This window comes from Sinocyclocheilus grahami, unplaced genomic scaffold, assembly GCF_001515645.1.
Source record: "Sinocyclocheilus grahami isolate Dianchi unplaced genomic scaffold, SAMN03320097.WGS_v1.1 scaffold8.1, whole genome shotgun sequence".
Lineage (NCBI taxonomy): Eukaryota > Metazoa > Chordata > Actinopteri > Cypriniformes > Cyprinidae > Sinocyclocheilus > Sinocyclocheilus grahami.
In genome coordinates, this window is record NW_015505187.1 from 1,474,333 (window position 1) to 1,501,951 (window position 27,619).

General features: G+C 37.7%; 2 protein-coding genes across 2 annotated transcripts; both read right to left on the reverse strand.

Annotated features, from left to right (window-relative positions):
* Positions 1-1,751: 1,751 nt before the first annotated feature.
* On the reverse strand, positions 1,752-11,550 carry LOC107591266 (ataxin-10-like). The gene is made up of 11 exons (XM_016280384.1): positions 11,416-11,550; positions 10,955-11,149; positions 10,182-10,267; positions 10,011-10,107; positions 9,699-9,866; positions 9,518-9,598; positions 8,555-8,708; positions 7,652-7,760; positions 6,940-7,118; positions 3,741-3,804; positions 1,752-2,612 (listed from the first exon to the last, which is right to left on the reverse strand). Exons 1-11 carry the CDS (start codon positions 11,544-11,546, stop codon positions 2,428-2,430), a joined length of 1,449 nt encoding a protein of 482 aa, XP_016135870.1. The 5' UTR covers positions 11,547-11,550; the 3' UTR covers positions 1,752-2,427.
* Positions 11,551-15,005: 3,455 nt separating this feature from the next.
* Positions 15,006-25,742, reverse strand: LOC107590351 (differentially expressed in FDCP 6 homolog). Its single transcript, XM_016279062.1, has 13 exons — positions 25,565-25,742; positions 24,007-24,147; positions 23,429-23,611; positions 22,119-22,346; positions 21,724-21,870; positions 21,524-21,632; positions 21,223-21,440; positions 19,235-19,342; positions 18,192-18,358; positions 17,972-18,122; positions 16,477-16,560; positions 16,255-16,345; positions 15,006-15,985 (listed from the first exon to the last, which is right to left on the reverse strand). The coding sequence occupies exons 1-13, from the start codon at positions 25,658-25,660 to the stop codon at positions 15,825-15,827; spliced, it is 1,884 nt and encodes a 627-aa protein (XP_016134548.1). The 5' UTR covers positions 25,661-25,742; the 3' UTR covers positions 15,006-15,824.
* Between the last annotated feature and the right edge of the window lie 1,877 nt (positions 25,743-27,619).

Below are 27,619 nucleotides of genomic sequence, written 5' to 3' on the forward strand. Positions count from 1 at the left end.
GTTTAAGTTTAATTATGTAAGCTTTTATTTTAAATGACTTTTCCTGAATTCAAGTTTGATATGAAACCATCTCATCTTTTTGTTGCCTGGATGTATTTATACTTTTTTTGGCAAAGATTTACACTAAAATCGCTAGATAAATAATGAATCAAACATTTGGATAAAATACATCAAACTGTGGTCATTTGAATTCATCTTATTACCAAGCAAAATGATGCCATATTGTTAAACGCACATCAACAACTCGGAAAGTTCCCAGAAGCACCAAGCGGCTCATAGTTGTGGGTGTAGATACTGCGAAACGCTGATCTCGGAGTGACACAGAGCTCTTTCCCACCTGGGTTTGAATAGGCATCCGACCTGGCTCATTCATTCACCCGCCGTAAGCTCTCTGCCCCTCTGGTCTTTTTCCTGTGGGTGAAAAGCATTGCAGGCAGCCACCGAAGCAGAAGTAAACTGGACCTGTTTTGTTAGCCGTCTGAACTGCTGGGTACCGGAACCGCGTAAGCTCCCAACACTATACCCCGGATTGAGAGAAAAGTCAACCCCGATTGTTTCGCACAAACATTCTGTCATTAAAAAATATGAGGCAGAAAAAACAGGGTGTGGTGGGGAGAGCAGAGGCCTCCACAGAGGGGTATTAATGCTACGGGGGGGTGTGTGTATGTGTGGACCACTCAGCTCATTCCAGAATGGGACGGGGCGAGATGTGATTCTGCAAGCTAATACTTCTGGTCTGATTCACGTAGGACAAACTAAGGGCATAACCAGATGACCACGAGAGCAAAAAAGTGGTGTGGGATAGACCGAGGGAGAGAAAGACCTGATGACTGATTTCTGGTCTGTATGAGAGAGGTTGCTTTTCTAATGTCTAATGTTCTAATGTATATTAGGCTGGACAGTACAATCACAATCAACAAGAATCTAGGGACACTCTTCCTAAAATAGAAAAGCAGCTAGTTATATGTGTAAAGACCAACTGATACTGTTTTTTAAAAGTATGCAGAGTATAAATTCTGTTGTAAAGAAAACATGTTGTTTACAAAATTTAATTATTTGATTTATCATCATGAACATATTTAGTTTGTATCAAGTTAATGGTGGAGGTTTTCTACTCGATATTTAAATTATAAGAGAATTTTGTATATATGACAGTAAAGACTATTACATTGATACAAAAAAATATATTGATGTAACAAATTCTGTTATTTCTTTTGAACTTTCTATTCATCAAAGAATCCTGAAAAAAAATGTATCAGTTTCCACAAAAATATTAAGCAGCTCAGCTGTTCATAATGATAATACATGTTTCTTGAGCACCAAATCAGTATATTAGAATGATTTCTGAAGGATCAAGTGACACTGACGACTCATATTTGTGGGTGTAGATACTGTGAAACGCTGAAATGATGCTGAAAATTCAGCTTTGCTATCACAGGGATAAATTACATTTTAAGATATATTAAAATAGAAAGCAGTTATTTTAAATTGCAATAATATTTCAACATATTACCGTTTTTAATCAAATAAATGTAGCCTTGGTGACATGCTTCTTTCAAAAACATTCAAACTGAACCCAAACTTTTATATAGTTATGCATACTTTTAAAATAAATGTTCTAATTTTCAAAACGATTTAGCTGTTTTGAACACTTTTCAGTAGTACGTGATCTTGGTATGTGTAGTTTGTCAAAGCTTCTTGCCTGTAATGGGATCTGGCTACAGATTCACACAAAACATAAGTGTGGAATTGCTCTTTAAATAAATAAATACAAAATTGGATACTACGGAACGTACACAAAGGTAATTGCGTTGTGTTATTTTATTATAATACATGCACTAAATAGACAGCTCTATCATACAGCAATCTCCAACTACCAAGCTACACGGGAAGTTTGTTCAAATATTAGGGGAATTGTTGAAATTGCACGGCTTTGTAAACAAACCCGATTTAAAGCACAAAATCTTAAGTCAGCTTTCAAAAAGAAGGATCCGAGTCTCACGGCTATTCAGAGATGAACTTTACGTGTACAGATCAAGAGGCGGCCTGGTCTCTATAAAATGCACTGAATTAGGGATTAACCTCTACTCCCTGTTGGTCACCAGAGTCTCTTTAGTGGCTGAAAAGCCAGGAAGACACGGTTCTCCTTGTTTCATAGGATTTGAATCCCACTTGGGGGGGGGGGTTGGAATCAAAGACCACTAAATGCATCACAGACATCAGCATGAGTCCTCTCAGATAAGCTCCTCTGATTGATTTCCTCTTGTGTGGAGAACACAAAGCCCAGACCAACCCCTTTGTGCTGCCAACTACTGATTGGATATTTAATGGCCCCAGTGTGTTGTGGGCATTTTAAGCCATCTCCAGAGTGTAATATAGCATGGTAAAGGGGTGTGGGGATGGGCATCCCGGGCTCTACTTAATCAACTATGGGTCCTTCTTTAGGGGCCTAAGCAGTAGACTGCCATCCCTTTCTTCCACTCTGAAGCCCATTTCTCTGAGCATCATGTCGTCTGCCACACCTTGTCTCCGAAGACCTTGTATCAGCTTCTGATTATCTAGGTTGTGTTCCAGGATGTTCCGGATGGCAAACACAGCCCACTGGCTTATGACTGGAAAAAAATATTAAGGAAAGTTATTGTTTTGCTATGTGGTTGTCAGGGTGTTCTTGTTGGTTTAATGCCAAAAAAGCCCACCAAAAAGTCTCCATGATATTCTGGTCTCTATATGTGGTTAAGGAACTACCTTCAACATAACTTCGCCAATTTTATCATCAATCAGGATGCAAATTCGATCACTGTCAAAGTTTATACTAAGGGCATGGATGCACAATATATTGGTAGATCAGTATATCACATAATATTTTATCAAAATTTTGCCCATACCAGAAGTGAAGCTAGCAACACCAGGTCCAGCAGCCACACTAAACAGTAAGCAACAATGACAACGTCCTAAAAACTGTCAGGAAACAGCGTCCGGGAGGACACGAGCTCAGCTTAGCGGCTCATCCCCTAGTGAAAGAGCAGCTGGCGCTGTGCCCTGCTCTCTCTAATACACACCGGCAGTGGTCGCTAGAGAATGAAAGCGTTTTTTTAACAACAGTGCCAGCATCAGTCAAGGATCCTTTGGAAACACAGCTGCAATACATCAGATTGTCGTGTTATCAATGAACCCTTTCATATGGAACAGAGTTGGCAGGATGCAGGTCAACACTATAAAAATACAAAATGTCACTTAATTTTATTCAAGTGGTGATTTTCCACCCAGGATTTCAATCAAGTTTTCCATAAAGTGTTGCACATCTATAAAACTGACTTCTGTCAACACCACAAAATTACTCATTTATGCAATACCTACTTTTAGCTTCAGAAACTATTATGACTAGATATTTTACACAAGGAGACACAAGGAGAAATGTTCGTGAGTCAGCCCAACAGTCCCACCTCTCTACAGGGGACGTTGCTAGGTGGAGGGACATAAAATCATTGGGCAAGATGCTGGCTTTGCTCTAATAACATCTCAACCGCGTTTTCAACTCTGAACAAGCCACCAATCATTCAAACTTCAAACGTTGTGGTAAAAACTCCATTAGTAATGGAATTTAAGGGGGTATTACAATGCTATCCACACTTTAGATAGCAATATCTTTGCATTTTTTGTGGCGGTATTCACAAAACAAGAAAACCCTCACTAAATACACCACAAAAGCACAGAGTGAATGGAATCACGACCAAGGATACAGGGGTTGTTGCTGTCAATGCTGCAGTTGTCCAGAATGAGAGCTATACCATCCAGTTCTCTTACCTATAGGAGACAAATGGAAAAAACAAGGAAAATGGTCTATAACAGGGACATCGTGAGCCAGACTGGTCAGAAAACAATTACTTTCCCTGGAGGAAAGTCCATGCGGTTGAGCTCTGGTTTGGCGCAATCATACGAGTTTGCGCTGATTTTCGTCACATGCAGTCTCTAACTATACCGTACATTACCCTGAGTATGTATCGTAACCCAAGAGCTACAGCAGTTGCCCTTGTTCCTTTAAAAAAAATGAATAAGAAAGAGGAGACACAAACCCTGACAATTTTCTGCTGCTAATGACTAGCATGGCGTTTGATTGAGAAAGTAGTGCTAGCAATAAAACGAAGGGAAACTTATGTGACCGTACGCTTCGGCCACAGAATTAGTTTTGTTTGGCTATCCTCACATGTAGTGGACTACTGCAACGGCAGCATTTTAAGGCATCAGCACTACTGATCCTACACTTAACTGTACTGCCACCTAAGACACTTTCTTGTAGCAAAGTAAAGACTGAAAAAATCCAAAACAACAGACAAGGGGAGACAAACGTAGTTCAAAATGTTGACAAATACATTTAAAGTTAATATTTTTATAATATATTTGTGTTTAACGTATTGTTATGCTTATTTGAGTCAGCTATTAGCAGTGGCAACATAACACTAAACTTTAAGAAGTGGTCTAGAGACACAGAATTTTTAAAGTTGACCACGTTTTAACTCAACTATCGAACTATCAAACACCCGTCTTGAAAAGCAGTGCAGTGGAATGCAAAAATGCATTCTGAGTGAACGGCCCATTAGAAAGCAGCAACGGGAGCCGTGCGCTTTTACAAGGTTTTGGAACAAGGTTTTTGGTCAAAAAATGAGGGTGCAGGCTGGGGAGACTTGCTATTGTTTTTTGACCTTTGACCTCTCAGTTGTGTGCCTTGACCCTATTTAAGAAGGCCGGTACTAGGTTCTCCTCTGTGCTGATTGAAGGGGACCGACCTGAAAGCCTGAAAATCCCTCCTTCGCAGGAGGCTGCTTACAAGAGAATTCATTAAAAAGAAAAAAAAAGTAGAAAGGGAACAAAGTGGGAAAAGATCTGGGGAAGAAACGAGATGATACAAGCATGAAATTCAGAATGGTTCTCGGGTCTTTATCTACCAGCGTTAATCCCCTGATTAGTTTTCAAGGAGGGAGCTTCGACAAACAAAAAGCCCAGGCCTGGGTTGACAGACACAGAGAAAGCCTCTAAACCACAGTATTGTTAATGTGTTTACCACGACTGGGTTGTGCCGTCTGTTGATCAGTACATTACTGGAGTTGGCTGCAAACTCTATGGTGTTAGTTTCATCATTCATTGCCAACACATTCCTTCACATTCCAGCAAGTCATAGAAATTGCAGGAGAGGAAGTTTAAAAGATGATTTCCAAGAATTTTGCTAACTACTTCCTTCTCTTGGCAATCCCACTGACTATTTCAGTTTTTCTTACCCATCAATCAGTTCTCTTTTATTGATGAATTTCAAGCAAGGTGCAGTCATGCAAAGCTACATATTTTTCAACCAGTCTCGAATATCATAAATTTTTACCATGATTTACATTGATTTTCCAAAAATCTTGTCAGGCATATTTAGAAGAAAGATTAGATGACTTTTAAAAAAAACTCTATTTAAGGAACAGTGCAGAAACTAAAACTAATTGTAATTTTGCCCATCTTTGCCACTATCCTTCAAACCACTAGGTTTTACTCATTTGTGATCAATAACTGTTTAATCCTTACACACACACACACACACACACACACACACACACACACACACACACATGTATATATAGGTCAGAATAAGCATGTTGTTTGATTTTTGCAAAAGTATATCTGATATGCTGAATGACAATGGAACATTTTATTTCCACAAAAGTTATTTGAAACATTAAAGCAGACACTTGCATTTAAAGGGGTCATATGATGTTGCTAAAAATAACATTATTTTGTGTATTTGGTGTAATGAAATGTGTTTATGCGGTTTAAAGTTAAAAAAACACATTATTTTCCACATAATGTACATTATTGTTTCTCCTCTATGCCACGGCTTTCTGAAACGCGTAGATTTTTACAAAGCTCATAGTTCTGAAAAGCGTGGTGTGCTCTGATTGGCCAGCTTACCCAGTGCATTGTGATTGGCTGAACACCTCAAGCGTGTGACGGAAATGTTACGCCCCTACCATACTGTGATGCCCTGTGTCCCGGCGCGACGAGACAAAACCAATAAAAACCCATTACAAACGAGGCATTTGTTGCATCCAGTGGGGACATAATTACTGATTATAATGACTTTTACTGTGTTTTTATGCTTTGCGTTGCATATTGCGCCACTTAAACATAAAACCATGTCTGCATTTGTGATCGGAGAAATGACAAACAACAAGCACTACTCTACACTGCTCAAAACTCGTGTTTGAATCATCAGTGGCAAATTCTTTAAATATGAAAAACGTACTTTCAGGCTGTGAGTCAGAAGCGCCAGACTGTCCTTGCAAAGTTGGAACTGCCCCACTTTATAGAAACATTATGTCCTCTTTTGGAAGGCCAAACAAAGTAGTTTCGCTTTCACAACAAAGCACACAGCACCTTCACGACATGGCGGCGGTGGTAACAATACTACAGCGAGAATAAAAGTTACCCCTTCTTTCTTTGCGTGAACATTTGGGCGGCGTTATGCAAATCTTCCCACACAGTGACGTAGACATGTGGGGGCGTGTTTAAACGAGGCGTTTTAGGAGGGCGTGGACAAGTCTTAACTTTTATAAAGGATATCTCTTTGGATTTGAGACTTTAGTCTTTGCAACTTTACAGATCTTCTTTATGCACCAAGAGCTTGTAACACTCCAAAGAGAAAGTAAAAATTGAAATCGCATCATATGACCTCTTTAATATCCTTCCTATACAAGTATACAAAATCAATTTGGAAATTTAATTTGATGCAGACAACAAAATGTCATGTCTTTGACCCACCCATATATAGTATATGGAGAATGTTTTGAAAATATGTTGTTTTGCACATCCCTAAAATGTGACTGCACCTTTCATATCTGCAAAATCTCATATTTACACACTTTCACACATGCAATAACTTCTAGGAGCTACTGTGTGCAGTACCTTGTTCTGGTTGACAACGTTGCCATGACATAGGTTCCCAATGAGTCGAATGAGATGAGCTTTGAAGCTGAGGGCAGGATGGGTGTCGGCGCCCCCTGGCCTTGTCAAGGAGAAATCGTGTGCTGCGGTGAACACATTTTTACTGGTTTTGCCCAGTAAGTGGACCTTTTTCAAGAGATCTGGAGATGACAAAGATGGAGAATTTACACGTTACAACAAGATGAGAGTGAGAGAAAGAGAGACAAAGAGAGTGAGAAATGCATGCTGGCATAACTGTCATGTTTAATGTGTGACATCACAGCTGGAGATGACAGGAGAGTCTGGGAAGAATGAAGATTGTGTCTGTCTGCAGTGAGCTGTGACCTATCAGAGGTTTCGGTTTCATACTGCACCCTACTGAAATGGGTGCTTTGTGTTTGAAATAGAAAGTTGAGAAAAAGCATATAGAGGTGTGTGATTCGATTTTTCAGTTTAGTTAATCATCTGCAATACAGACAGTATCAGGGATAGCAAGCTCAGCCCCATGTTTTCAAGACAAGCGGCTTTTTACAGAGCGATCATGCAGTTGTACCAAAACAAATATTTTGCATTTTCAATTCATGGCAAAGACTTGATAATTTCCTATGGTTTTTGTGTATTCTCATTAAGAATGCATTAGGATTTTTATCTCCAACAAAAGCAAAAGCATTACGCCATATTTCTCCACATTTACCGACTGTTGCGCTCAAAAGGTCAGAGTGATCCTGCAGTGCCGTGAACTCCTTGCAGTCAGAGGTCATTTCACAAAGGATGTCCAAAAGCCTGATGACAACCAGAGCCTCCTACAAATGTACAACAAATACCAGGCTTAGAACATCTTCTATAAAATGTACAGCAGCTTTAAGGTCAGTGAGAATTTTTTAATGATTTTGAAAGAAGTCTCTTCTTTCAATGCTCATCAAGGCTGCATTTGTTTGAATATATTATAAAATGTAAATTATTCCTGTATTTGCAAAGCTGAATTTTCAGCATCCATTACTCCAATCTTCAGTGTCACATGATACTTAAGTTCAGAAATCATTCTAATATGTGACCCTGGACCACAAAACCAGTCATAAGGGTAAATTTTTTTTCGAAATTTAGATTTATACATCATCTGAAAGCTGAATAAATAAGCTTTCCATTGATGTATGGTTTGTTAGGATAGGACAAATCGCCTTTAAAGTTGTCCAAATGAAGTTCTTAGCAATGCATATTACTAATCAAAAATTAAGTTTTAATATATTTATGTTAAAAAATTTCCAAAATATCTTCATGGAACATGATCTTTACTTAATATCCTAATGATTTTTGGCATAAAAGAAAAATCTATATTTTTGACCCATACAATGTATTTTTGGCTATTGCTACAAATATACCCCGGCGACTTAAGACTGGTTTTGTGCTCCAGGGTCACATATGCTGATTTGGTGCTCAAGAAAGTATTACCAGTAGTGTCTTAATATCCACTATCAACAGACTCTGATAAAAACATACATAATATTGCCCACTATACAGTATGATGCCAAAATTCTGTATATGGCTATTGCATACTAACATGAAGAGGTGCAATATGAGCATTGCAGATAAAGCTGACCTGGCCATCTGATGATTCAGAGCTCAGAGTGAGAACAGCTCTGCAGTGATCAGTGAAGCAGGAAGCCAGGAACTGAGCTGCGCTCAGGGGCATTATACAGTTCTCCTCCTCAACGACACCATGCTGTGCTAATATCAGCTCCAACAGTGTGAGCCTGTTGGTATACAATTACATTCACAAAATAATCTCAAAACATGCAATATAATAAAGACACATTTATTCTTATGGCCCATTATACTGTGCTTTAAGAGTGATGCTCAGGCTCTGTTCCAACCCCTAGTGAGCTGTCTTAATGTCTACACAGAGAATTACCTTTTAAGGAAGCATCCTAACCAAAGTGGAACCTCATTGGCCCAGACAGAATTATTTAATTAGAATATTTTTGATAGGTAATAATGCACTGAAAGGCATAAGTGCAAAGGTGTAGTGAAAAATGTGTTTATGTATTTTTTTACTCAGTTCCTTAATGGCTTATCTATGAATGTTACCTTAGAGTTTTAGGTATTTTAAAATGTATTTAAAAATGCATACTATTTGGAACAGCCAATGATGCCTAAAAATGCTGTCTAGTTAGGCAGCTCATGAGAATTTGGGTAACATTTTACAATAAGGTTTAATTTGTTACCATTAGGTAATGCAATATTTAACATGAACCAACCATGACCAATATATTCTTACAGCATTTATTAACCTTTGTTAATGTTAGCTAATATAAATTTTCAGATTAAGATTGAGATTATCATTACCTAAAATGAATAAATGCTACAAAAATATTGTGTATTGTTAGTTTGTTAAATAACGTAGTTAATGTTAACAAATGAAACCTCATTGTAAAGTGTTACCAGAATTTGTAACAAAGCCTTAAATCAACACTGAGTCAAATCATCAAAAATGTTAAAACTCATAGTGATAGTACATCTCACCTTTGTGCAATAACTGATTTAAATAATTGAGAGTTTTTACCTTTCCTCATTGGTCATTTGGGTGTACATCTTCCTAACAAGCTCTGACGACTTGAGAAAGTGTTGTGTGACAATAAAGACCCTGTAAGAAGAGTAATATATGACCAAAATGGGGTATAAAATAGGCCTAAATAACAGATGTGCTTGTTTTGTGTTTGTTTCAATGCAAACACAAAGCTTACGTCCAGTCCACATCAGGCAACGTCCTGCACAAGTTTATGATCTTCAGGGACAATTTAAGCTGCCGTGTGTCTTTAACTAGCTGCTCTGTCTTGTGTTCATCCAGACAAGTGTGGATCACCATACATGTGTATGAAACAGCTTTCTCATCTGCAAGTTCCAAAAGGTCCCTTGAAAGAGATAGAAGTGGTTACAAAATCGCACAAGTAGAGGGCTTTACAAATCAGTGGCATTTTACAAAATGAAGACTGAACACATTTCTGACAGGCATGGTAAGAAATGCACCATTCATGCCTAACTATAAATTCACTCACCAGAAGATGTGCGGGAAACCAAGCTCCCAGATGTCATCTTTGCAAAGCTGGTTTCCAACAGCAATGTTACCAAGAAACTGAATCCCACATCGAAGTGCTGCCAAAGGAGAGAGTCATGCATTGATTTATCTGCCCGTTACCCTCCATACAGCTGAAACACTTGAAACTCACCGTCATAAATGTCATTTGAACCTCCTGATGAAATCTTCAGGAGTCTGGCCAAAATCTCAAAAGATAGCTTGATAGAGCCTAGATCTCTGTGAAGATATAAATGCTTTTGTTTTTCTGGTTTATAAAGCTCACAGGCCACAGTCATATTCATATACTAATAATGATTATGATGCTATAAACAGTGTCCGTAAGTCTGAGACCATTTAAAAATATGAGAAATACTAGGGGGGGGGGGAATCACAGTTATGACATACATTTTTTTTTTTTTTTTACAGTACATGCACTTACAAAAGTACTGGGAAATATATGGTAACTACATGAGTTAAGGTTCAGTTTAGGGTCAAGTTCAGGGTTAGCACCTTGAAATTACCCAGTTATTGCAATTACTATAATAAGTATAGTATCTACATTGTATGTACATGCAAAACAGGACTGCATAATAAAGTTATACCTAAAATTTGTTATGATTCTGCATTATTTGCAGGCCCATATTCACACAAGTTTTACACAAACTTCAGTTCATGCAGCTTGAGTGCTGCTGTCATTAAATAGGGAACATATTATACCAATACATTAAATGTTTATTTATGTAATATAATTATAGATACAACAATATTATATAACATATTTAGGCATTTAATTTGCTACAATTTCAACATTTTACTCACATATTTATGCCAAGGATATACTTTGTAATTAAACATTACAATTAAATATGCAAACTTGAGGCATTTGTATTAGTAATCTCAGGCTTTCTGGACACTGTACACTACCTCAGACAGCACTGCTTTTGAGCGCACTGCACACAGGCATTTCTGTGCGCTCTGAAACACTCTGCAGTGAGTTTAAGACATACAGATGCTTCTTCTTCTTGTGAATCCATGTTCTCAATCAAATGCTCAACATCCACAGAAAGTCTTGACAACACTGCAAAGAGGCTTCGAAGAGCCTCCCTGTCAACACTGGCTCTGAAACAAAACAGAAACTGTCAGACTTTTTTCAATTTGATGAATATGTATGGCAGTTCATGCATCCTGACATTTTCTTCATGCATTAATGCATGTGTCAGAAAAATTGGTTCATGTGAAAGTACACAGCATTCAGAAACGCTAAAGATTTGCAATAAACAGCTCTTTAACCTGTATCTAAATATGTAACCCATACTCTGCCGACACATACTGTACATTTAAACACACATTTCTGTTCATTTTACAAAGTGGGAAATGTGTAGTACCTGAACTGCTCAGCCCGTAAAGCTTTCGTCACAGTTTGCAAAGTTGTGAGATGCGTGTTTGTAAGTTTTTCTGTGGCTATTTGACAGAGCGCGCTGTTTATGTTCTGCATGCTGTCACTGGAGGTTGCCATCAACACACGCGCGCACATAAACACCTTTACTTCCGCCTGCCGTCTAGACTGGATTTCAAAATAAAAGCCCGTGAACTTGAATTTACGAGAGCGTTCTAATAAATACAAGCCAATTCTTTAAAAAATCTTTAGTAATGATTATTTTTTGGTTTATATTATTTAAAAACTATAAAATATGTTTGAAAGAAACAAATGAGCTTCTGTGTGTAAGTGACCCTCTTAGAGCTGAGATATTGTCTTAATATAAACCTGTAATTACCGTGGTAATTTCAATCTATTAATAAAACAAGATTTCAGTTACTACACACAGCCAGTCAAGGGGTCAAGATCTATATGGTGGAACAGGCGAAAATCACCTTCCAATGAATACATTATAATCGCTCTGCTAAGGAACAGAACAAATAGTAACCAAGGCATTATAGAACGAATCCAAAGTCACATTCATTTCTTTTTTAGTTTTGATTTTAAGCAATCGCTCATGTTACACTGGGAAACACTCTGCGAAGGTTACATTGATTAAACCTGATCTTGAGAGGACAGACCACAATCTATTAATAAAACAAGATTTCAGTTACTACACACAGCCAGTCAAGGGGGTCAAGACCTATATGGTGGAACAGGCGAAAATCACCTTCCAATGAATACATTATAATGGCTCTGCTAAGGAACAGAACAAATAGTAACCAAGGCATTATAGAACGAATCCAAAGTCACATTCATTTCTTTTTTAGTTTTGATTTTAAGCAATCGCTCATGTTACACTGGGAAACACTCTGCGAAGGTTACATTGATTAAACCTGATCTTGAGAGGACAGACCGAATGTTTGTGATAATGCCTAAACATTATTGCATGATGTAACTTTCTTGCTGTCCCATTCAAGGATGAAATCATCCAGACCATAATAAGCCAAGCCATCTGACACCCATTCATCTGAATCAAACGTTCAAAGGACTTCGACATCAATCGTTCCAGTTTTTTCATAAACAAGATGTGGGGACAAGTGCTCCAGCTGAAACAACAAAAGGCCCGAGTTCCCCTTTGAATCCTCAGAAGTGCCGGAGTATTTTGGGTCATTTGCTTTCCATTCTGCGGTTCATGTCGTGTTTTTTCTGGCCTGTGAAATGCACTGAAGGAAGTTGGTCTTGCATGAAGAATATAATTACAGGTGGTTTTGTATCAGACATGTATCCTCGGGTTAAGGGTGGACCCGCTGTTAATACATAAATGGGGTAGTGCCGCTACCAGACCCTAAAACAGAGTCGTCGATCATGAGAGACAGAAGCCAACTGAAAGCATCTACTGTGCTTAATGGCTTACAGGGCCAGCCGAAAATGTTCCGCTCCACCACTCCAAATGCATCTGGTGTCCTTGAGCAGATTGAGCAGATAAATATGTGCTAAATCAATGATCACTTTGCACGGCAGCTAAACGCTTGCAGAAATACTATAGAAGTTGGCATGTGTGTTGCTCTAATATGGTTCTCATAAAACACTTCCTCATGGGAAGCAGCTGGGTGCAGAGACATATTGCTTTCACAATGACAAACTTGCAGGAGACACATTATAATATATCCTGCCATGGTTCACTCCAGAAGGAGGCTCGTTCTACAATAGGTTAAATATTGAGTGTTGGGTAGAAAATATTGCCGACATTATTGTGTGAAACAGGACAGGTTACGAAAGCGCAACTTAACAGTACGCAGCATTTTAATGCGATTGAAGCCCCAGTTCGGTTTAATGTGAATGTAATAATCACAGGAAATCTGCTTCTAATTGCAAAATAAACCTCAAGAGAACTTCATTTGAAACCACTTTTTCCCATTACAAATTAACAAGCCCCAAAATCTGCTGTCAGAATAACAAAATAAGCATTACAAAAGCATTAAAAAAATAACCAAAATATCCACCCAATGTACAGTATGATAATGAGTGACGCTTGTGAATGGAATTTCAGCATTTCTATATTCTAAATGCATGTTATTAATCGCATTGTGAGTGATTCGTCTGTGTACTTTGAGTCATGTCACGTTGGCCATTACAAGATGGTGGACGCGCTTATGTGTCTGGAGCCATAGATGCCACATTTAGCCACTCCACACATGTAGAGGCGTCCACCATATTGGAACGGTCAATGTGTCGTCAGTCACGGTAATAATCAATGTGTTTTCCAAGATGCCACAACATTGCACAGCCTTGGGTTGTAAAAAAACACCAAGATTTTAATTCTCAAAGAAATAGGATCACCTTTCACAGGTAAAAAATGTGATGGTTTGTTTTTTATTAACTCAATATTACAGGTTTTGGAACTATGGTAACTTTTGATGCTGTGTTAGCTGCCTTTGTATTGTCGTGTTGTGTTAGTTTACCAAAATCATCCTCTGAAGTCTATTGCAGATGCAGATATTCATACATGTGTATAACTATGGTTACAGACACACAGTCAACTTGCTCTCAAGTGTTCATTGACCAGCCTTTGACCATTCCAATATGGCAGATGGCTTATGAATAGCGGCCATACAGCCACTAATAAGGCATCTACATTTACTGTGTGAAACGACAGACTTCTCTTTGGTGATGTATGCTGGAATTCTCCAATCACGTAGTCCACTTAAATGGTAACCTCACCCCTTTCTTACAACTGACTATAAGCTCACATTTAGATCCCCCTTCATATCCCATCAACAACCAATGGACAAAACCAAGTCCCACCCCTTATATTTTTTCTTGTTCGATAATCCATCTCACTCTGATATACATCACAACAGTCAGTGGGGGAAAAAATATATCTGTAGCAACTTCTGTTAAATTGCAGCTAAAGGCTATTTACTTTTTGGTGAATTTACTAGGGCCCAGGATATTGAAATACAAAGAATATCTAGATTAAATTATTAAAAGAGCATACTGATACAATTTACTATTACAGAAGTAGTGAAACAAGGGTTTAAGTATCGCATTTGATCTTTCCTCATCTCTGGACCTGACAATTCCTCTCGTCACAACCTCAGATCTCTAGACCCACAGGTAGAAACCCTCCAAACCAAAGGGGGAACAGATCTGTATCTGGAGAAATCACGGCCACGTTTTTTTTTTTTACAAAGATCATTTACAGTCTGTTGATGACCATCCAAAACTAACAAAGAGAACCATTATTCATTCTCAACAGAAGCCTCAAAGCCACAAACTCAACTGTACTTTCTTGCTGGCCTATGGATCTATAAATAGATTTCATGATTCCTTACACTTTTTAGCACAAAATGGGGGTGTCCTAATTGTTTCAACTTGGTCCGTCAAGTTAAAAACATGATTAGCAAATAAAAAAGTACGTTGATTGGATTCCCAGAATGACTTTTCTGATCCTCCTGATCTATAGGGCTGAGGCGGGAAAGTGCTGCTGAAAAAAGTAGATACATGTGCTTTTGATTTTGGGGTGAAACTCATAGACTGTATATAAACAGGTGAAACTGTAGCCCAGACCAAGCACCCCCTCTACTGTCCAAACATAGAATTACACATCATAACAAAACCACAAAATGAACTGTGATTCCAGTGCATTATCTGAAGAGGTGGGTTCTTGGCCTGGAGCCCAGAGCAAACTTCTAAGATGAACTAAAATGATTTAAACAAGACACACACAAAAAAAAATCATTAAAATAAGCTAAAACAACTAATGATCAAAATGTAAGATGACATTTTTTAGTTTAATTTGTTGCCTCAACAACTTGAAGTAGACTTTGATCATATTTCCTGTTTATGCCATGTTCTAAAATATTTTATTGGGTGAGAAATTGCTATTAGTAGGTGAAAACACACACACACACACACACACACAAATGACTAGAAAAGTCATGTTAATTCATTTGTAATGTAAATGCTGGAAAACGTTCAGATAATGAATGATAAGACTTCTGGAATTTTAATGATTAATATTAATATATCGCAACTCCTAGTTTCTGTATACACAAAAGTCTTCATTACAGCAGAAGCACCTGAACATTTTTAAAATATTTTCTTTGCCAATAGGGAAACTTGAAATGGACAACCACTTATTTAAAGAGTTAAAACGTCTGTTTGACTACTGCCAGCAAACAGTGCAACGCCTCCTGAATCTATTTTTACTATTCATTTTGTGCATATTACGGTACATAATAAAAAGCTGATTACTATGTACATAAATAATAAGATAAGACTTCAACCTGCAGCCTAACACACAGGGCAAACCAGCCGTACAAAACATGTATAATCTAATCCATCATAGATATACAGATTTAGGACACAGATTTAGGAACCCTGTTCTTCCTCTTCTTGTGTTGGTGATGGGTTGTAACCATTTCCTTTTTCTGGGCTGATGCCTGTTTGAACCTTAGCAATGAACTCTGTGCTGGTGAGGGCCTGGCCCTGTCTGGGGCAGGTGGGCTTTACTGACAGATGCTCAACTTTGTCTGTAAATGAGCAGACAAATAAAAAACAGCTGTTTATGGTTGCTTATACAGGTGCATCTCAATAAATTAGAATGCCGTGGAAATGTTCATTTCAGTAATTCAACTCAAATTGTGAAACTCGTGTATTAAATAAATTCAGTGCACACAGACTGAAGTAGTTTAAGTCTTTGGTTCTTTTAATTCGGAACATATCTTGTTTATTTCATATTCACGTGACAGTTGAAAACTACTTATGTCATAAAAATTCTGGGACTGACATTATATCTTACCTCCTGGTGTGATAGGCTTCATGAGGTGGTTAAGCTGAATCTTCCAGTGTTTCAGCATCTGAGTGGTAGTAGACTGATTCAGCAATTCTTTCTGTATAGAAATACATAGAATATGGCATGGGGTCAGAACTTAAAGTAATAGGGCATGATTTGAAGCATCATTTACAGTATGTAGCGCAAATGGCCCTTTTCCGTTAGACCCATACATTTCTAGGCTCTCACCTCTGTGTTGTGCTGACCGCTCTGCTCTGGTTGCTGGATGTTGGGTGGTGTTGCAGTGGAAGTCGATTCATGGAGAGGTACCTCCTTTTAAAATAAAAGGTGTTTGTTAATGAACTACTAAACAAGCTGTAATTAGAACAGGGGTGGTCCAGCTAAGCAATGCTTGCGTTAAATGTTCACGACTGTGTGAACTACGCAGGCTCATGGACTTCAGTCAATTATAAAAAAGGCATTTACATGAAGAAATCTTAAAGATACAGTAGCAAAACTGTCCTTCAAAGGAATAACTCACCCAAAAGTAAACCTTTGGTCCAAATCTCATTCACACTTCTCCATTTTCAAACGTGTGTGATGTGATACAGTGTGTTATGACACTGTTCAAAAATTTGGGTCAGTAAGTAAAAAAAAAAAACATTCAGCAAGGATGCACTAAATTGATCATTAGTGATGGCAAAGACCTAATTTTACAAAAAATAAATAAATAAATGCTGTTTTTATTTTAATGATCACAGTTTCCACAAAAATATTAGCAGCACAACTGTTTTCAACAGTTATAATAATAAATGGTCCTTGAGCACCAAATCAACATATTAGAATGATTTCTGAAGGATCATGTGAACTGCTGCTTCTGCTGAAAGTTCAGCTTTGTCATCACAGGAATAAACTATATTTTAAAATATATTAAAATAGAATTGTACTGTATTATCAGCAATATTAATTATTAAAAATATTACTGTACTCTATTTTTTATCATATAAATGCAGTTTTGGTGAGGATAAGAGACTTTCAAAAACTTCAAAAATTCTGAAATGTAAGGTGGGTCACAGCCAAGGGCAAATGTGATTTTTTTAATTAAATATTCCAGTATATGACGACAAAAGGTTGTATTTTTGCTTGAACTAATCATTCAGCTTAACTTGTACTAAACCCAGAATGTTCTTTTAACATATTTTTATCAGTACTACAGGTCATCACACAGGGCTTGATGGACACATTTTGTTTGATTGGAGACATTGTGTCCAAACAGAACCATTCAAATCAGACAAAAATCAGCCAGTCGGTTGAAAACCAACAGAAAGCCTCTTCATTATTTTCATTAGCATTGACAGTTACCAATGCTAACTCGACATCATTTAGACAGAGGCTGTATCCCAAATTACACCTCATTGACTATTCCCCTACATTACTCTACTAATGTATTTCACTTGAAGGAGTGAATGAAACTGTCTGTTTTGACAGTGTTGACGATAATCATCTTTTTGAACCTGTTAGAGAGGGTTGTTGAGTTCAGGCAGCTCTCTGACAGTAATGACCTTTGATTTACTGCTTTGATTGTAAGAATCAGAGAGGCAATGAAAAGGATCATGGAAAAATACTGTAAATTATGAATGTTTTGCTAATATAATATGAAATGGAACAAAAACCAGATTTAACCAACCCTATAAAACATCCTCTCCCTTTACTCTCTTTATTTCTCCACACATTTGTCTCTCACCTCTGTGTTGTGTTGACTGCTCTCTTCTGTTTGCTGACTGATGGGAGGTGTTGTGGTGGAAGAGTCCTCCTGACTCCTCACAGCAAGAGTTTCCAGTTGACTTTGATGGAGGAGAAGCTCTGCCAGTTTCTTCTGCTCCTCTGCAAGTTGCCTATAAAGTATAATGTCCTTGTGTGTTGGCAAAGATGAACAAAATGAAATATTATGAAATCTGCTGTACCTCTCCAGTTCCTGTCGGATTCTGTCTTCTTCTAAACGGTCGTGAATCTGAGCATTGAGAGCCTCCTCCAGTTTAACTTGTGTGAGCTCTAATTCATGGATCCTTTTCTTCTGCTGCTGCACCTCCTTCTCCATCGCAGTCAATGTAGCTGTCATCTTCTCTTTGGCCTATATAATTAGCAACTTAATCAATATTGTTTCTAATGCTCTAACACTACAATGTCCCGTCTTAAGGACTAATATTTATATCGTTCAAATATATGGGGTCAGTAAAAATAATAATAATAGCATAGACTAGAGCAGGGATCCTCAAATCTGGCCCACAAGATCCACTTTCCTGCAGAGTTTAGCTCTAACCCTAATCAAACACACCTGAGCAAGCTAATCAATGTCTTCAGGATCATTAGAAAAACACAGGTAGGTGAGTTTGATCAGGGTTGGAGCTAAACTCTGCAGTGCATTGGCCCTCCAGGGCAAGATTTGAGGAACCCTGGACTAGAGTGACCATGTCGGAGTCATAATGCACCACAGATGTGTCACGTGTGCAGTGTAAATACGGGGTTATCCAAGCATTAATGGCAAGGAAAGCCCTTTATACTTGCGAGTGGCCACATACGAGATGTTTCTTGGAGGTTATAGTACATTAAAGAATGATCATGTGACTTTTACATATGCCAGGTTACCTTTAAATGCGAAAATAAAACCTGTTTCCATTGCAGTTTTGTGATATATTCCGTTTTCGAATTGCCTGAAAAACCACCTCATGCGAGCATAAAAACCTTTTTGCCATATATGGGAGTTTTTGCAAAACTGACATGTTTCCATTAGCTTTATTTTCAAATCGCAGTTTCAATTTGCACAATTTGAAGGGTAATGGAAACTCGGCTAGTGTCATATAACTGCTTTATTAGTACTAAAATGCTGTTTTAAGTAAATGGATTTGTCACAGTAATGCAAGTGCATGAATGTGTTAAGATGTGTTTAAGCGGGTGTAGTGTGAAAACCCATTTTAAGGAAACAGAAAAACTTTTCTCTCTGTCTCACCTCTTTAGCTTCTTCAAGCTGTCTCTCCAGATCTCTCTGTATTGCCTGCTGTTTCTCTCGCTCCTGCTTCTCTTCCTCTTTACGCTTTGCTTCCACCTCCCTCTGTTTCTGGGGGACAAACAAAAACACATGCTCAGAATTTTTAAGACAAAATATCACATGCTAAGTTCAGAATTAAACTTTTTACTGAATACTGCACAGCACATAGCCTATACTACCAACTACTTTTTAAAAATAATATGTGAAACAGAACACATTACATAACCACAAACATATAAAAACAGTAGTATGGCCATGGTTTATGATTGTCATGTGGCATGTTTATTATGAGACTATAGAGTTTATTATGCTATTCAGTTATGAATATGGTTTTGTATTTTGTATATTTGATCCTATTTGGTATAATAATGTTTAAACTCTTGAAGTTAAAAGCATATATTGGGGTTGGGGTTGGGGGGGGGCTCAAAGTAGTGCAATGACCATATCCCATATCAAAACTCAAAATTTGTCATTTCCATACCTAATATACTGTACATACACCGTTTTGCAGATTGATGGTAACACAGCAAAAAGGCTTCCTACCAGTGGTCATCCTTTACGAAACTTAAAGGGGTCATATGATGCAATTTCAATTTTTCCTTTCTCTTTGGAGTGTTACAAGCTCTTGGTGCATAAAGAAGATCTGTAAAGTTGCAAAGACTAAAGTCTCAAATCCAAAGAGATATTCACAGTTTTATCATAGGTTTAATGCAAACATTTTTAATTCAAGCATTTCAGTCAAATGTAATGTATGCAATATTTCAAAGCTTAGTTTAACCAAAGACTATAGAATAGGGACTTTAGTTTAACCCACAGGAGAAAGTCAACCCGCTGCAACAGTTTAAAAACAGCCCAATTGCGTGGTAAAAATGCGCATTTGGCAACCCTGCATCCAACACGAGCTGCATCCAAAGTGATTTAAATGCTCCACATATTGATGCGCGAAAATTATTATTCATTCAAAATTAGAATGTTTGCGGGAGCAGGCGGTGATGGTCAGAAATTGGGAGTGGGATTCAGAAAACAGTCCCGTGCAGGGCTTTAATACAAAAACGCACACAATGATTGGCAACTGTAGAAAGCAAAAGCCGAATCCCGGACATTTTGGGCGATTTAGAAATCCCACCCGTACACATTTTTTTGGTTCAAAAAGAGGACATGTCCAGGGAAAAGAGGATGTATGGTCATCCTAGTTAAAATTCTTCAGTGGTCATGTAAAACAACACTCTTTTTACCCTGTCAAAATCAGCTCTGCTCACAGCGACCTGTTTCGGTGCATGTCTCCCCTCTCTTCCATGAGGCGTGACATCAAAAGACACATGAATATATCCCTATATGGCTCAAAGGTGGTCTTATTCAAATTTCTAGCTATCTACATAGAAACCAGTTGCAAACTGAAACAGCTCACTGGAAGACAGTTTCTGACTCAGACAGCCCATAACAAATTGGCAGCGTGTTTTCTTTTCAGGTTTCCGGAGCTGGCGGACACCCTAGAAACTAAATGCAAAAACAAACAAAAAAAGCGAAAATTTCATCTGATATCCCCTTAAATACATCACAATGTCATGTCAATGTATTTGTCATAGTAATGCAAGTGCATGAATCTGTTAAAAAATGTGTTATAAGAAGCGGATGTAGTGTGGCAACACATTTTAATGAAACAGAATGCTGTAATTTTGACAAAGCTGCTTGTTTTCAAACTTTTTTACTGATTACTTTTTTAATGTAATGTTTTAATTAAAATACTTTCAGCCCACTTAGAAGTTTGCTGAGGTCCCCTGGTTGAAAACCATTGCTATATTATATACTGCACATTTTAGGAAATGTAGGCAGATCAAAATGTGCATAATGTGCACAGTACACAAACTGTATGCTGTAGATACAGTAAGATTAATATGGTAGCATGCTATTTCGAACATTTCCCTTTTGCCCTGCTCCCCATCAGTTACTTGAATGATGCTTTCAATGTGTTGCTCCAAGCTCTCCGTCTCCCCCTGCTGCTCTGGAGCAGAGTGCAGCGGCGCCTCGACTGAAATGGGTTCACTGTGGCTGCTCTGGTTGCTCTGGCTTCTCTGAAGGGTTTCTCTCTGCTTGCGTCTGCTCAATTTCAGCTCCTGATGGAGAGAGTTCTTCCCCTCTGCCCTCAATCTCAATGCTGTCTGCATGGCTATAAAACGAGACATCATCGTTCAAGAAACTAGGACACTTTGACAAGAAAGTAGCAGTGTTATTTGTTTGTACGGCCCTTACCTTGTACCCAGTCTACTCTCTGCTTCACGTTTGAAGCACTCATCTCGTAGGTCCTGACGGGAGTCTTCACACAGAACAGACAGCGTCGCCCTTCTTTATCGGGGAGATTCTGAGTGTAATGACGAGAAATGAGAACGTTATGAGGCCTAATGCATTGATGATTTTTATTTTACAGTGGAATACAGTTATTGCTGATCAACCTCCACTACACTGCTCTCCTCCAGCAGGATCTCTCCTTTCTTTTCCTTCAGGTCCTCGTTGACATAGTATGTCACACTACTGGGCTTCAAAACAAACCAGCGTTCCTGCCAGTTCCTGCGAACGTGCCCCTTCTTTAACAGGTAGCCCTGATGGATAAAGCAAATATGAAACAGATAGAATGGGACTAAAAACATTGTAAATGATTATGGCAATGACATGCCATCTCTTACACAATGCAGGAAGGACTATTCTGTCAAGAATCAAACATTAGGCCGATGTTAAGTGTTAGTAATATGTTGAGTTGCAGATTATTTGTATTCATTTACTAGGATTCCCATGAGGTAACACATAATACAGCATCAACCTAGTGCGCTGCACTTAAAGCATCAGTCACCTTCTTGATAATGTTGTGGTACATCTCCATGAAAACATCGTCCACAGCGAGACTGAAGGCCTCCTTACTCTCAACATGCAAAAGCTGGCCAGCACTCAAATGCTCCAGGAACTCCCACACTGACATGCCGTCCTCAAGAGTAACATTCTGGGACAAAAGTTCCTCCAGTAACGTCCCGTCCCACTCCAGGCTCATTGCACTGGAGATTTTCTTCAGCAGGTACTCTAACTAAATTATCAGAGGCAAAAGAGCATTCATTACTTTGGGTTGGCACATTAGCATCTGCAACATATGAGCTATTAAAGCAAGTGCATTGGTAAAATATTTGAATCTAAAGTCTATTTTAAGATAGTTATTGACGAATCTCACAAAAAAACTATTATTATTATTATTATTATTATCATCATTATGAAATTACCATTACTCCCACTAATAAAATAAAATAAAATACAATTGGGATATAGCGTGGGAGTAATAAATAAAACACAATTTAATTTAATAAACTGTATTTTATTTTGTTATTTTAGTAAAATAAAAATATATTTTACATTTAAAGTAAAATAAATTAAAATATAATGTATTCAAATGTTATCTTATGACTAAATATAGGTTTAATTTTCTTTAAGGAAAAACACATTTTATTTGTTAAAATATGACATATTTAATGACAAATATGTTTTTTATCATGAGATTCACCCATACAAAGTGAATTCAAAGGGTTTAATTTGTTATATGTTGAAGAAAACCAAATGGGGGTGAGATGAAAGAATACAGATGACAAAAAAACAAGAAATGCAAGTTACAACATCTTAGATTTGGTTACTTGATTAAAAATATTCTTTTGACAAGTGTTATCATCAGGAAATCAACCCACTTTCACTATATGAAGTTCCATTCCTCATGTCACTTCCTTCCTTAAAACAAAAAAGCAACACCATACTGTAGCTTCAGACCACTTCAACTTTGTCTGAATAACCAACTTTTAGATTCTCACATTTACAGTCTTGCTTTAAGTGTCAACTCTCACTTAAGCATCATAAAACGGCTTTGTTCACAAAATGAAGAACAGACTGAACTTATTAGTGTGGACTCTAACCAATAGTGTGGAAGTCTAACCAGCATTAGATGGTGTCCAGTCTCTGAATGCTTTAGTCTGATATTGTTTACCTTTACATACATATTTTTATGAGATTTACATATTAACATTTTTTAAATTTCAGCCAGAGTCTGGTTATATTGTATCATTTCAGCTATGCTTTTTTGCAACTATGTCTTATCTCTGCATCTGCCCCTCTTTCTCTCTCACTTACCTCCGGCTGAATGATGACTAATGGATAACGGTCTTCAGAGAGCAGGTTGAACAGACAGAAGAGTTTGAAGCAGTCTTTCTGTGAACACAGGCCCTGTTGAATGCTGGGTTTGCAGTTCTTCTTTGATGTCAACGTCCAGCACAGCTCATCAAAGGTTTCCTTACTGAACGTCCCCTCTGTGGCCTGTAAATTAACAAAACACTATCAACAGCCAAGAAAGCATTGCCTAACACTGTTTCAGTCTATGGCTTAGTGTAGAAAACAAAAGCAGAAATCTAAAAAAAATTATATATACTGTACTTTAAGGGACCGTTTGCATCCTTTTTGATGCTTAAAAGCTCAATTCATTGTAATTGCTTGGAAAAGAGCGACTAGAACATTCTTCTAACTATCTCAGTTTGTGTTTCATGGCAGAAAGAAAGTCATATGAATTTGGAACGACATGAGAGTGAGTAAACCCTTGTGAAAAAGAAGTATGCTTAATTATATTGAATATGCACTTGTAGTGTACTTTAAATCTTAAAAGTATAACTGTACTTGCAGATAATATATTAAATGATGACAGAGAGTTACCAGACCTTTGCCAGGATGTATTTGTTGAGGTAGGGCATGTAGCCTTGGTTGGACACAGGCCCATTGTTATTGTCCTTAAAGTGCTCCTCTAACGCCACAGGATCATGAGGAATATTCAGCGCCGTATAGAGATTGTGCGAGAGAACCTAGTGGAGAAACACATATGTGTTATGTTTTATATCTTGGTAGCCGCAATGACAGATAATCAAGAACACACACACAAGAGGTCAGAAAGCAGCCTAGTGTGTTAGATATAACTGAGCTACCAGTTATCTTAAAAGTGACGCCAAAAACACACTTAAAAAAAATCTATAACAAAACAACAGACCAAATGGCATTTATATTGAAGACAGCATAAGCACATATTTAAAGCAAAATATTTTAGGAAAAAAGTTTGTAAATGATACCACAATTTGACTAATACTGTCAGTCAAAAACACGTTCTGGTCAAACATTCGTAGAACATATGCATATTCAATGTTAATTCGTGGTTACTATGCTAGGATATCTGTGTGAACTGGAGGGGAACTGACTTTAGTTTATACAGTACATCCACTAAAAATCACCTAGAAACCTGTTGGGTATTGAAGTAATTGCAAAAATGGCTGTGAAAAGTGAAGTTAGATCTTTGAAACAGCCTGACCTGCTGTCATTTAGTTAGGGATGCACCGATATGAAAATTTTGGCCGATACGATATCACTCTTCAGCTGTGAAAAAAAAGGGTTTAAAAGCCTTTTTAAAGGGACGTTGTGCTGATATCATGTGACACACAATCAGCAGAATGACATTTTATTATGTGCAATAATAGTTTTTACACACAAAAATTTGCAGGCAATTGCAAAAATGCTTTGTGTAAGGTCTAACAAGTCCGGATGCATGTCTGTTCATGCTGAAATTTTAAGCAAAGGGCTCACCCGGGACATGTTTAAACATGAGAAAGACTGTCAAAGCTGTCCGCATACTGACTGTGTCTTTTGGTATTTCTTTTCAAGCTCACCAACCAGTGATGCTATTAAATTCCCCCATCAATATCCATTAAAACAAATGGCACAAAGAAATCAGCTTTAAGACTATCTGAGATCATTTATTACTGCATCAGGCGGTGTGTGTGTACTCACCTAACCCTATTTTGGTGACAAATAACTACCAAAAGTGAGCTAAATCTGACACAATATTTCTTTATTTATTTTAATTATAGAAATGCTGTATTTTGCTTCTCTTAAGGGTTAGGGTGTGAGTCAGGGTTATGTTATTAGTATTTTATAACTAGTCCAGTATGAAAACAATATATATCTATGGAATGTCCCCATTTAGATAACGTGTCAATGTGTGTATGTGTGTGCGTTTGATATGGCATGACTATTTGGACTTTTGCTCCTTTCTTTGCAACAGTACCAAACTCTTGATAATAAAACATCACATTTACCCATCAAGAATGTAGAAAACATTATTACACTGTACATATAAAATACAAAAGTAACCAATGTAGTGTCTAGAGTTAAAGAAAACGACACTTCAACACATTGAAACACGTCAAGTCAAAGATACACAGGTGGTCTGACCTTCAGTTGCGACTTGGACACTTTTCCGCTCTGCTCTACATCCAGAGACGTGAACGCGTACCAGATGGACTTCAGCAGCTCGCTTTGTAGATCCATAACGCCAGTAATGACACATCCTGCTTACATTCTGAGAGAGATACCGCTTTGCATTGCGGAACTGAGACGCTGGCTGTGCCTAAAAACCTTGCGAGCTGCCTACCTAGGCAGCATTGTGGGTAACACAGGCGCATGCAACATATTGCGCATCGTAAACGCGTTCCAAGCAGAGCTGTACCGCAGCCAGAAACGCGTCTATGGTGCCCAAAATGCAGTCTAGGTAGGCAGTTCGTTATATTTTGAGAGACAACCTGAGTACCGAATAAAATGCACCAGCTGGGAGGGCACAGTTAGTGCTGGTGAACTTAAACCCTCGTTTTAGAACGTGAGTAATGTGGAAGAATAAATAACGTCGTTATTACATGATAAGGTGTCATTTAGGCCTAAAGTACCACAATCAACAAAACTTCTCAATTCTTATTAAGTAGCCTTTTGTTTAGAAGGCAATGAAATTACAACTTCAATAAGCGTAATATGATTCTATTAATTGGTAATGGCTACAAATTGTGATAAAGATACAAAACATATAACTTATTTGACCTGAATGAGCAGTTCTGTGGAGGAAAGAACTGGAATATTTTAATCCAACGAAATGAACATCACAGTAAAATGATGAAAGTGAAACTATGAAATTATTTAGGCTATATTTTCTTTTTTTCTATAGCTTCATGAAAGTCAAAACAGAGTGATAAAATATGATATCTGCAGTTGTGTGTGTTTCAAAAACGTTTATGACTCTTAACAACACTGGGCAATATCTCAGTATATTTGTAGACACAATTTTAATGACTTTCAGTCGTGAATGATTCATGAATAATTCAATGATAGCTTGTGGCATAACGATGTAACTTTGCACAAGGATTGTATAATGCTATTTTTTCTCCAAGAATACAAAATCTTGCAGAAAGAGTCACTTTTTTATTTTTTATTTTTTGCAGTGCATAGGGCAGCATGTGAATGAGGTTAACTAAGTGAGGTTAAGTGTTCTGTGGGTGTGAAAGTAATGAGTGGAAGCACTTCTATCTCTGGTCAAGGTTCACTCATGCAGCTCAGGTGGGAGTGAATCTGCTAGTACTGCATGTTTGTTCAGTCTTACAAAGCTACTTTAAGAAGTCAGAGAAACTGTACTCTGCAATATTGGCTTAGTCATCTTAATTAATAAATATACAGATACTGTTCTTGACTCATAGTCATCTAACATGATAAAAGCAGCAAAAGTAAATTAAAAGACCACTAGAGGGAAAGTTTCCAAGTCCATCTAAAGAATAACATATGAAGCAAGTTATAAGTGCACCTCTGAGTTTTTCTTCCTCAAGACTATCTTGGCCAGTATATAAGAGGAAACTAACGTGTGAGAGACGTGTAAAAAAAAAATTCCACATTGTAGTTCAGAAGCTTCCTCCAAGTCTAAAGTTATAACATCAGGTGACATCAGATACAACAGTCCTTGGACTATGAAGTTATAATGCCAAATGTCACTTTCATATCACATACAGTTAACTGACTTTGACTAAATATTTATTGCAGAGCTCTGATGCGCTGATATATAATGCAATATGAGCTGAGCTGGACTCCAGGTTCAGTATAAATTGCTAAATTGTTCAGCATAAATGTCAAATTCAAGTCACATACATTTAGCATTTTGCTCATCATAAACGCTTTACGCAGATTTGAGGACTGGAAACCTTTCTGCGATGCCCAAAATGCTGTCTATAGGCAGCTTGTTAGATTTTGAGACACAACCTGAATACTGAGTTAAATGCACCAGCTGGGAGGGGACAGTTACTGCTGGTGATCTTAAAACCTCAGTTTAGACCGCAAGTAATGTAGAAGAATAAATAATGCCTGTGTTATAACATCAGGTGGTGTTAGATACAACAGTCCTTGAACTATAATGTTATAATGCCAAATGTCACTTTCATATCACATGCAGTTACCTGACTAATTATTTCTTGCAGA